Raw genomic sequence first — 12,106 nt, 5'->3', positions numbered from 1 at the left:
CAAGTTCCTGGGTAAGCGACCCGGGGCCTCCAGCCTGACCACGCCGCCCTCACTCCTCCCATCCAGGGCCTGAAGGCATCGGGTAGCTTCTTGAACATCTCCAGCGACGGGGAGCTCACTCCACTGCTGTCTGGATATGGGTGCTCAATAAAGGGGGACTGTAGGCGGCCAGGGGTAAAACCATGAAGGCATGGGGTCAGGCTGCAGAAACAAGGACGAACAGACCACAGTGGCTAACGGTTCATCTTCCTCACAGCTAATGTTTATGGAAGCGTGGTTCTCAGTGCTCCACCCTCAACTGACCGCAGAGGACCAGGTGCGGTAGCTAGTGAGCAGAACAGTTGCACAGGTCACGCACTGTGCCAGTCACTCCCTACGCACGACCTCCTCTGGTCCCTGCCACAGCCTGCAGCAGCAGCATTATTATTCCTCCTTTGCAGACGAGGGATGGCAGCCTGGGGAGGTGAGGGCCAGCGTAGCAGAACCACGATGGAAGCTCAGACCCGTCTGACCCCAGGGGCACGTTTGGCCGTCCAGCTCAGCCCTGGAGGGAAGACTCCGCTGGATTTGGAGACAGTTGCCTGGCTGAGGCAGGTGGTGGCGAGAAGGTGGGGCTCGGACGGCTGGGCTGGGAGATGCTGGTTGCACCACGAGCCTGGTCTCTGAGCCCCACGCCCCTCTGCAGAGAGGCATGCTGTCACCAAGGAGGAGCAGATTTTTGGAAAAACATCGCTGAAACAAAACAATGAATTCACAAAGAAAATGACAATTACATACACCACCCTGGGGCACCTGGTGTTAAGCCACAGATGAACAAGGTCTAGTCCCAAACTCAGCCGTCTGGTCACTGTGTACCTACTGTGTGCTGGGTGCTGTGGGAGGTGCTGGAGATTCAGAAGGGACAAGGCCTGGCCCACAGAGAGGGAGGCTGGCTTGGGGAGAGGTGGTCAAGGCTGCAAACCGCCACAGGGCAAATCAAAAGCAAGTGTCACGAGAGTGATGTGGACCGTGGGCTGAGGCTGGGACAGGGGGGACCCTGGAGGGCTTCTTGGAGGAGAGGGCTTTTTCAGTCCTCTTGGTCTGGCCCATCCAGAGAGGCAGAGAGGGCCAGACAGGAGCGGAGATGCACCTGTGGGGTCAAAGCGACAACAGCCTGGGAGGGATGGGATAACACAGATGCTGGCAATGGGGAGCGACCTCACCAGGCCCCACGGATGCACCGGACAGAGAAGGAGCAGGGGGAGGAGCAGAATCTGCAGTTACGGCCATTCCAGCCACAGGCATGTGGGTTTGCCTCCCACTCAGGGCCACCAGGCAGGCAGAGGGTCAGGTGTGAACGTCTGCATCCTGAACGCTGAGGGTCTGCCGGCAGATACAGATCTCCAAATGAGGCCCGGGTATTCCTCCCTGGGTAACCCGCTGAAGCCGGGAGCCCGGGAGCAGCCAGGCCTCTGCTCGCTTGTCCTGCAGGGAAGCCCCCACGCCCGCCCGCCCACCAGCAGCTCAGCCCAAGTGCGGACACCACAACCAAACTTTCACTGTCTCACCTTAAAAATGCGCTGGGCCAGCAAGGGTCTCTAGACCCTGGAGACGACCGCCGGTGTAAGAAACACCGAGCAGGGACTTCTGATTAAATAAGGCTAATACAGGAGCAAAAGGGACATTTCAAAAACCTTACCATCAATACCCTCGGGGAGATAAAAAATATATATATATACTGTTCCCCACAAAACTGGAACAGAATTCCATAAAACAGAGATGACCCCACCATAAACAAGAGCTCTGAGAAATTAATACTAGAATAGCAGTATTACAAAATCGAGTGGAAAGTTGTGCAAATAAAGTTGAAGAAATATCCCCAAAAAATAAGACAAGAAAAGACACGGTCAGTAGGAAATCAAGAGTATAAAGTCTGGAATATCAGTGCATGAGGTCCAACATGGAACTGAGACGAGTGCCCGATGGAACGGGGCGGGGTGGGGGCGGGAAACACGACAGAGCAGATGACAAGCATTGCAGACGGAACGGCTTACTGGTGGCCCGCGAGAACGGAAGCCAAGGACCCGCCAAGGCGTGTCGTCGGGCAATTTCCCAGTGTCTGGAGTAAGGAAGGGCCCGAGAACCTTCCGAGGGAAGTCACGTGCAGTCACATCCAAAGGCTCAGGAATGAAAATGGCTCTCTGTACGCTCCAGGCTGACCCACATTCCCCCAAAACCCATATGGGCAAGTCCTCACCGTGACACCTCGAATGCGATGAGATTTGGGGACAGGGTCAATACTGACATCTCTAGTTAAGATGAGGTCACGCTGTAGCAGAGCGGGCCCCGAATCCAACAGGACAGATGTCCTCGTAAAAACTGGACACGGGCCCGCGCACAAGGAGATGCCACGTGAGGGTGAGGACAGACTTCGGGGTGATGACAGCTGAGCAAGGCCAAGGAGCTCCAGAAACCTCCAGGGGCAAGGAGACAGGTGTGGAATACATTGGCCCCCCGCCCCCAGAAGGAGCCCGCCATGGTCTTGGAGTTGCTGCCTCCAGAAGTGGGAGACAGAAGACTTTTGTGCAAGGCCCCGTTCGGTGGCGCTACCTCGTGGCAGCCCAAGAAGACTGAGTCATAGCCGCCGGAGGATGCTGGGAGAGTGGCGCGAAGCCCCCAAACTGGCCCCCAGCCTCAAATTCTCAGCCAGCCCACGACCAGTCGAGCGGGGAGGAAAAATAAATACACTCAGCCGTGCGTGATCTCCATCTGCCACGCACCTTTTCTCAGAAACCCGCTGGAGGACGCTCTGTCCCCGAAATGAAGGAGCAAATGAAAAAAGAGAAAGACGGGCTCCAGGAGGTGCGGAAGACAAGGCGTGCGAGGCAAAGGGGTGTCCCTGAGTGATGCTGTGAGGCAGGAACGGAAGGAATGTCACCGGAGGGAAAATCAAAAGCTGATGGATCACGGGGGAGTACCACCAAGAGGGACTGCACGGAACCAGCGGATGTTTGGAAGGAATTTCTGGTAGATGCACAGAACGCTAAGCCAGTCCATCCCTGGACAATTACGTCTCAGTGCCTTCCGTGGGTCGGGCACCGTGCTCAGCTCCAGGAACACGGCAGCGAGGTCAGCAGATAAACTCACCTTTGTGGGTTTACCTTCTAGTGCAGGAAATCAGACCAGAGCGGAAATTGGGCCGCCTCTGGAAGTAAAGCGGGAACGGGGTGCTGGGGGAGGATGGGGGCTCCACTCCAGCCAGAGCAGCCAGGGAAGGCCTGACCGAGAGGGGCCTGGACGGGGTGAGGGAGGAGGTCTGCGGCGTCTGGGGAAACCGAGGCAGAGTCAGTGTGAAGATGCCCCAGGACGGGCAGGTCGCCGGCGCGCCTGTGTGCGGGAGGGAGCCGAACCCGGGAAGGAGCTCACACCCCAGGAGCAACCTGGTCTAACCACCGTGCCGCGGAATCACTCCACCTACTTGCTGAAACAGGGAAGAGCGGTGGACGCGCAGGGACCCAGCACGGGGCGCGTCCTGAGCACCGGGTGGGAGCCCACGGTGGTGTGGACCGCGGCGGCGGTGGCCGAGGGAGGCGGTGGGAAGCAGGAAGAATGCAGCCGCCACCCCCTTCCCACGGCCGCCCCGTGCAGACCCCGGGGAGGAAGTGCAGGAGCTCGGGCTTGGCTCAGACCACGCATCACCGCCACGCGACACGTGGCCACGGCGCTTGCTCGCCCCTGCTGGACGCGTGGTTCCCACCGCTGCTCTGGAATCAATGCTTGGATACGTGTTTACTTGGACACTCGCTCTTTCCTCTACACGCCGCGCGCCAGGATGTGCATTCCTGAAAGACGCACTATTTTTTTCTGTAATACTGTGTTTTTCCGAGGCGATAATGTTTCAGCTAGCAGACAGTTCCACAGAAAAAACGCTCCCGAACCGTCTGATAGAAAATGCTGGTACGGGGCGCCTGGGTGGCTCAGTCGTTAAGCGTCTGCCTTCGGCTCAGGTCATGGTCCCAGGGTCCTGGGATCGAGCCCCACATCGGGCTCCCTGCTCCGCGGGAAGCCTGCCTCTCCCTCTCCCACTCCCCCTGCTTGTGTTACTGCTCTCGCTATCTCTCTCTCTGTCAAATAAATAAATAAAATCTTTAAATTAAAAAAAGATAAAATCGGGGTGCCTGGGTGGCTCAATCGTTAAGCGACTGCCTTCGGCTCAGGTCATGATCCCAGGGTCCTGGGATCGAGCCCCGCATTGGGCTCCCTGCTCGGCGGGAAGCCTGCTTCTCCCTCTCCCACTCCCCCTGCTTGTGTTACTGCTCTGGCTATCTCTCTCTCTGTCAAATAAATAAATAAAATCTTAAAAAAAAAAAAAAAGAAAATGCTGTTACAAATTACACCCTCATTACGACGGAAGGATGATCTGTGGGTTCGGGTGTATTGTTTTAAACCACTTCTTTCCCTTAAAGACACACACCTGTGACTCAGCGATCTTGCCGCAGTAAAAACACGCGACGGCTGTAAGTCGCTCCTCCCGGTTCTGTTTACCAGCGTCTGTGTCCCTTTCAATAGTTTGTGTTTTACTCTCTCATTTTACTTTTTCTTTACTTAAAACCAGGATGAGTGGTTCTGTCCCGTGTAGATTTTAACGCAGCTGCTGAAGGTTGCAGGAAGAAAACCCCACCGGTGAAAGATGTCCCATCAAGGTAAGATTGAAGCTGAAACTGAAAACCGAGAGCTAATCTTTGTGAACCTTCTGAGTGGATGTATTTTCAAACTGGCAATCAGAAAAATGATAAAATTAGCTGGAATCATACAGTGCAATGGGGGGAGCAAGTTTGGCAGATTATTGTAATTCTAATTTTATTTTCCTTGTGGTGGGCTCGCAGGATGGGAGGTTGGGGACGCAGGCACGAAGCCGCTCTTTCCGTCTGGTGCCTCAGACTCTCATGCCCCGAATGCTGTGGGTTCGCAGAGATCCTAAATAGCCGGCTTCTGGGTCTTTGTGCCAAAGCTACATGGGAATTTGGACTTCATGATGTTGAGGAATACCTGCTGGAGAGCTGTGTCTGCAGACCACCCGAGACCTCCCGTGACCTCCCAAACGCAGTGGCGCCCGTCCATCTTCATCCTAAAAGAATGGGTCCTGGACTTGGGACCTCGCTGCTGTCATTGACCCCGTTCTTGGCAGCGTGGACAGGACTTCCCCAGCTCCCCCGAGGGTGTCAGTCTCGAATAGTTTGAAAGCCGGGACTCTCGTACCGAAGGGGTAAAATATTCTGTGGGAGACAACTGAGCAACGGAAAGACAAGAGTGGACATGGAGACCCAGGTCTCTGGTCTACAAGGCCGTGGAACCAATGGGGGGCTCACCTGGGAGAAGCTCAGGCCAATCCCCTCACCCTGACCGGGCCCTGGACACTGCTGCTGACCTCCGCCATCCAGCAGCTAACGCAGATGCTGAGCCATCCTGAGCTCAGGGACGTTCCTCTCCATCCAGAGTCAGTCCCTGTGTCCCTGACACCGTCCACCTGGTACCCAGCCCCACACAAACAGCGCCGTGCTCAGCTAGTCCTCCCCAGCTGTGGTAACAAATGTCCACAAAAGAAGTGGCTTAAAACAACACAACATTTACCATCTCACAGTCTTGGGGTTCAGACGTCCAAAATGGGCCTCACTGGGCTGTATCAAGATGTTGGCAGGGCTGGGTTCCTTCCAGGAGGTTCTAGGGGTGAGTCCGTCTTCTGGGGAGCATCCACGTCCCTCGGCACGCGTGGCCCCTTCCCCCACCTTCCCGGCCGGCAGCGTCTGGTGGAGTCCCTCTCTCTGGTCCCCTCCTCCACTCTGCAGGCCCCTCGTGGTTCTGAAGACCCACCAGACACTCCAGGGTCATCTCCCCATGTCAGGGTCAGCTGATTTCACTCCTCCTCAGCCGTGGGGGCCCGGCCCCCAAGGCAGCGGCAGACCCAGACGTGGAGCTGGGGAGGAGGGTTTCCGGCGGCCGGTCCTTGAGCTGTCACTGGTACAGAGACGCTGTCGGACCAGCTCCTCATCCAGGAGCCCGGCAAAGGGATTCACTATGAACCAAGAAAAGCAAGATGGGGACCAGCGCCTGGAACGGTAAATGCAGAGAGCAAAGGCATGGGGGGCGTTCGAACCCCCCAGAGCCTGTCCCTTCCTCTGCACGGTCAGGGCAAACCTCAGACTCTTACGTATGCTTGGACCCCGTCTCCTCCACGCCCACGCGGGGGCCTTCCCAGCACGGCAGACCGGGGGCAGGGCTCCGCACCTCTGTTCTGTTGGCGGTGCTCATCCTCGTCGCTGACTTGGTTGCCCCCGCCGATGAGAGCCTCAGCCTCATCTCGTCTGAAAACCGGGATGATGATAATCCCCACGCACATGCACACACACACACGTGCACGCCTCCCCCTCCCCCTCTGATTCCCTGGCGCCCTCTGCCTGCAAGTGCGGCTGAGACATGTGCATCCCACGTGGGACCCGCTCTGGCCGGCGCCCCCTCCCCGCTCCAAGGCCCAGCTGCTCCGCACCCCGCCACCCTCCAGCGTGTGCATCCTGAGTCTGAAACGGAGCCGCTCAGCACTCAGGGGTGGCCAGTGTCTTGCGCCTCTGATTCGGCACGAGGCCACCCTCTCCTCCAGGGAAGCCACGCGAGGCAGGAGCCTGAGCAAGCCCCTCGCTGGACTGGGACCTCCAGTGAGGTCGGGAAACAGTCTGCCTCCCGCTCACCTCCCTACACTCAGGCCCGAGGACCTGGAACGTTATAAGCAAGCTCTCAGTCATGAACCCATGAATCAACTCATCGCCCGTGGCGGGCCTGCGAAACTTCTATTCTCGTCCCTGCAGGGAGGGAGCGGCTGACAAGGGCCCCCCGTTCCAGCGAGGACAGCCGCTGACCACCGTGCGGCCAGCTCTGAGTCCCTGGGCCCTGAGTCCTTTCAGGAAATGACTCACGCAGGCAGGGACGTGATCGCTGAAGACGGGATGTGTCCCCACTCTGCTCCAGACCTGCTGCTGGGCCCCGACCACAGGGCCTCACACCTGCTTCTGCGGAAGCTCACATACTGGGGCGGGGGCGGTGGAGAGGGGGGTGGGGGCTGTGCTCACCGGGCACAACCCTGGACCTCCTCGGTCACAGCCGCCGACAAGCGATGACAAGCGATGGGAAAGGTTTTGACAGAAGGCTCCAGAAGGGCGTCCTAAGCGCACACAACAGGGCCTCACTGCAGTCCAGAGCCTAACCCGCAAGAAGGAAGAGCCTCCTGGCCTCAGGTAAGCAGGGAGCCAAGCATGTTCTAAGTAGTTCCCACGAGCACAGAAGTGGATTCTTGTAAACGGGAGGAGGGTATCCACGTTCTGGTCTCAGATGCTTTGCCTCCACCCGCAAGGGCTGCACCCGAATTACCCAGCGGCACGCGAGTCTGACTGCAGAGGGGACTCCCGTTCTCCCGCGTCATCACGGTCCGACCTCACGCCAGGGAAGCATCGTCCTCCTCGAGCACGACTTTGACCCTACAGATCGCGGGCCTGGTCATGGAGTGCTCGGGAGCACCGACCCCGCAGAGCCGCCCGTGAGTCGTCATGGAGTGGCCTGAGGCTACCCCGAGCAACCACTTTCTGCTACCGGCCCCCGGCCCCCGACACCAGGGCCAGCCCTCTGTTTGTCCCCCAGACGTCTTCCAACAAGCGACTCATGTCCAGCCCTCCGCCCTCGGGACACAGGGCACCGTCGGCTGCCACGTAGGAAGGCGGGGTGGGGTCCATGCCCAGAGCGGCCCGGCTCCGCCACCGCGCTCCACAGGCCGGACTCAGGCCCGCGGGCGTCCGTCTAGCGTCACACAAGCTTCCCTCCACCCCAGCGGCAGGTTCCCGAGCCACGTTCACGGCCCCCGGAGTCGCCGAGACCACCTGCTCGCCCTGCGCCGTGGCCCACCCCGTGAGAGCTGGTCCCTAAATCTCCAGCTAACCGCCACCCCCCTCTGGCAGCCTTCCTGGGAAGCTGGCTTCTGCACAACCCCAGAAATCGGTTCCCACTGCGGGCAGCTGATCTTAAATTAGCCGGAACGAGGCGTGGCGGGGAGGAAGCGGTCGGAGAGACGGCTGATGGCTTCACGGGATCTGAGGGGCCTCTTCTCCGCTGCCGCCGCTGCAAGCCTCCCCTCCCTCCTCCCATTTGGACTCGGGGGCGTCTGCAAGCCCAGAGCTGGGGCCTGGGGATGTGGGCCCAGGAACCGGCAGGGCGGCCCGTAGGGCAGCCAGAGATGCCAAGTCCTGGGAAAAGAAGAGGCATGTCTGGGAGACAAAAGCAGAACTGTCAGCAGATGAATACGAAGTTTCCGGATCAGGGTCACTTTCCTTGCTCCCAATGCCCCACAGGGGTCCCGAAAAGCCCTGCGAAGGAGGTGAAGACTCGGGGTCGGCCGTTTGCGGTATTGATTACGGAAAGGGCCATTCGCACGGGCACAAATATGCAGGAGGCTGCCCGAGGCCGCGGATCCCTCCTCCCACGCGGGCGGAGCTGCCGGGCTCAAGCGGGCTGAGGAAGTTCGCGCTCGCCCAGAGCCCGAATCCAGAAGCGCCTAACACGGGCTCGCAGGCCGCACATGGGGGGCCGGGGCGGCTGGGGTGCGACCCCGGTGCGCGAGGAGGTGACCCCGGGCCCACGGCACACGGGGCGGTCATAATAACGAGCGAGCCCATCGGCTGGGGTTCGGCCGGGGTCCCAAAGCGCCATCAGTGTGGGGACCTTGGGGAAAGTTTCTCCAGGGGCCTTGCCGGAGGTGCGGGCAGGACGCAGTGAACCCGTGGGGGCTGGCCCCCCAGACCGCAGCTGTCAGGGGCCCGCACCAGCCCCAGAACGAGGGGGTCGTGGTTACCGAAGCCCCAAGTACAGTGGGTCGGCGGGAGCACGGAGTGGAGGTCGGAGGTCACAGCGGGAGAGCCGCAGAGACGCCTGCCCGCCCGCGTCCTGTGCCGGAGTCCCGGCCACGCGTGGGTTCCCAGGGGGGACCCCAGGCTCCAGCAGTGCCCTGGGGCCAGTCTGCAGGGGTGACCATGCCCTCGTCCGGGCTTACCCACCGCCCCAGCCCGGCCACCCGGCCAGGAGGAGCTTCCGCTGGATGAGACACGGACCCGGGGGCCCCGGCATCACTGGTCGGCAGTCGCTCCCGGCGTGGCCCTGGCCAGTGTCAGATGTGGACATCATCAGGCCCTGCCCTCACACGCTGACTTCTCCGGGCCCGCTGTGTGGAAACGCAGGGCCAGCAGCAGCCAATATGGCAACCGAGCAAATTAGGAAAAGCTGTGCCTTCCTCGAGACACTTCCCTGCCATCTGCTGGGCACTTGTGGTGACTACAAGTACCTAAGAGGACGAGGATGTAAACAGGGCCCCCTGGATTGTGCAGTGCACAACGTGCACAACTGTGAAGGGCAGCCCGGTGGCCTTTCACAGAGCCCCATCACAACCGAACGATGGTGATGATTGGTCTATTGTCTGTCTCCCTGGGCCCCACCACCCACGCCCACCAGCAAAGGCCACCAGGAGGGCGCCTCGGCTTGAACACACTAGGCTTACGCACTAACACAGTGAGAGAGCCCAGAAGAGAACACACTGTCGGATCGTGCTCATATGAAGCTCGGGAAGGAGTCTAATTTGTAGTGTGTGGGACCAGAGCGGGACGGGGTGCGGGGCCCTCCTTCCCTCCCTCCCGGGGCGCCCGGTCAGTGTCGGCAAGTGTCCCCGTCCCTGGTTCTGTCCATGACTACCGCAGCCACCTCGGATACGCCCCTCCTCGTCTGCGAGCCTCAGTTTCTCCATCCACAAAACAAGGGCTTGGGCTGACCACTTCTGAGGGTCCTTGCGTGTGAGGACTGAGATGTTTCCCGTGAACAAATGCTCCAGCTCGGCAGATGCGCCTGAGCCCCCATCCGCGGCGGGCATTGTCCTCACAGCTGCACGGCGCCCACCCAAACAGGCAGAGGGCACCGCCCGCCCTAGATTGACACCGTCCGCAGAGGCCGCTGGGGAGAGACCGGGGCCCCAGTCGTCCTCCGACGGGGTCTTTATTGGAGGCGAGAGGCAGAGCGAGAGTCTTTGCTCATCAGATTCTCGGCAGACGAGGACCTGAAGTCAGGAGCCCTGCACACGGGCAGTGGCCGTCACGAAGACGAGGCTTTGCCTGACCTTCCAGGGGCGCCCGCAGCGGGCAGGGTCGGGGAAGGAGGCCCCCCAGACCGCGCGGGCGAGGCGCTCACTACGGCCCCCCGCGCTTGGACCATCCGGTGCAGGTGAGACTGGAGACCGTCTTTCCCCAAAGATGCCCGTGGCCTAATCCCCAGAACCCGTGAACAGGTCCCCTGTTGAGGCAGAGGGACCTGCCGTGTGACCCAGCTAAGGGCGCTGCGCGGGGAGACCACGCTGGGTGGCCAGCAGGCCAGCGCATTCACAAGGGTGCTGGCAGGAGGGAGGCCGGAGGCGCAGACAGGCCGGGGGACCCGATGGCCGCCCGTGGGGTGCACAGAGGCGGGAAGGCTTCTGCCACCGGCCTGAACCCGGGGGCCTCCGGCCCGGATGTTCGGGGGCCTCCAGAAGCTGCAGACGGCGGGGAAGCCAGCGTAGGGGCCAGAGGCCAGGGTGGGGCGGCCGCGTGCTGCAGGGGCCCGGGTCAGGCCCCCCACCCCGCACTAGCCAGATGGGGTGTGAGATGCCATGGTTCCTGAACAGTGTCCTGTTGTCCCGCCTTGGCCTTTGGATGGTAGTAACAATAGGACGAGGTGAGCCTGCTCTCTCTCTCTCTCTCTCTCTCTCTCTCTGTCTCATGCACACACACACACGCACACCGGTAAGAAGCGTGCCTGGCAGGGCAGACATCACCGGGGAGAAGTGCGGGGAGGCTCAGAGAGCGGGGCCTCCAGGGGGAGAGGCCGTTCATGCCTGAGGCTGTCACAGGCACGGGACCCTTGTGTCCACCATAAAAAAAGTCAGGCGGAAAGGCTGGGGGCCGGCGGGGCTGGGAGAGAGCGGACCTAGAAAGACGTGAGTGGAAATGTGGCTGATCTTAATCTGCTGGATGGTGTGGCCGGAGGAACCCCAGTGGACCCTGTGACGAGGGGAGGGGTCTCCAGCTGCGAGGGTCCATCCCTGCCTGGAGCACTAACACCAGAACCGCCCTCTGTGTCCCCACCCTGCCCCCTTCTCTCTTGGTCTTGCAAAGGTCCTGGGGCATCGGGAGGGGAGATGCTCACAGGGGACCAGGCAGGGTCATGGAACACATTCGGGCATCAGCCCTGCTGGGGGGACTTCAGATGGGGGGAGGTCCTCGGGGACCCCAGAAAAGAGGACAGCTGGAGGGAAGGCACACACAGGAAACGGGAAGGACCACGGGGGTGGGAGTCCTCAGGCCATAGCTCCTGGTCCTCAGACAGGCTCTGCATCTGCCTCTGAGCCACACTGGAACCTCTGCTCGCCCAGCCTCGCAGGGCCGTCGGGAGGCAGGTGACCGTCCCACGCCAGCTTCCCCAGCTCACAGCGTCCCCTTGCTCTGACCTCCTCCCCTCGGGCCTTGCTGGCCTTCCTTCCGGGTGGCCCTTAGCCGTGAGCAGAGCCCGCCAAACATCAACCCTCTTTCCTCCGCGGTGGGAGGACTGACACCTCAAAACTCCTGGTGCCTGAAGGCGGGAAGGAGAGAGAAAAGAAAACATCACAACGTGCGTGGCCACTGCCGCCACCAGGAACAGCCTCATTCTGGTGGCCCTGGGGGCTGTGGATTTGGAACCATAGAAAAAGAACTGTGATCACAGTGCCACGTGGGGCCTGTGGGGAAACTTACACTGTTTATTGGTTTTTTCCTTTTAGAGTCAGCCCTCGGACAAAGCACAAAAGAATTTTGGCTACAGACGGAGCCTGTGTGTTAACCGCGGGGAGACAGGGCGAAGTAAAGTTCCAGCGGTCGCCCTGCGCAGAAGAGAGTGGTGGGGACTCGAGAGAGCGTTCTAGAGGAAATCTATAAAGCTACAAAAATAACCAAGGAGAGGCAGGGGAGGCAAAGGAGGACAAGGGAAGCAGGGGAGGCCAGGGAGGTCAGAGGAAGCAGGGGAGGCCAGGGGTTGCCAG

General features: G+C 60.4%; 1 protein-coding gene across 1 annotated transcript in view; it reads right to left on the bottom strand.

The window, feature by feature from the left end:
• Positions 1–682: 682 nt before the first annotated feature.
• Positions 683–12,106, bottom strand: part of AIPL1 (aryl hydrocarbon receptor interacting protein like 1) — a 20,158-nt gene continuing 8,734 nt past the window's right edge. The window contains exon 6 of the mRNA XM_034989344.1: positions 683–732. Coding sequence (XP_034845235.1) covers positions 698–732 — 35 coding nt within the window. The 3' untranslated portion in view covers positions 683–697. The remainder of the gene's footprint in view (positions 733–12,106) is intronic.

This window comes from Mirounga leonina, unplaced genomic scaffold (assembly GCF_011800145.1).
Source record: "Mirounga leonina isolate KUSES-001 unplaced genomic scaffold, KU_Mleo_1.0 Mir_488, whole genome shotgun sequence".
NCBI lineage: Eukaryota > Metazoa > Chordata > Mammalia > Carnivora > Phocidae > Mirounga > Mirounga leonina.
The sequence above is the reverse complement of the archived record's forward strand: the minus strand, read 5'-3'. Positions and strand labels throughout refer to the sequence as shown.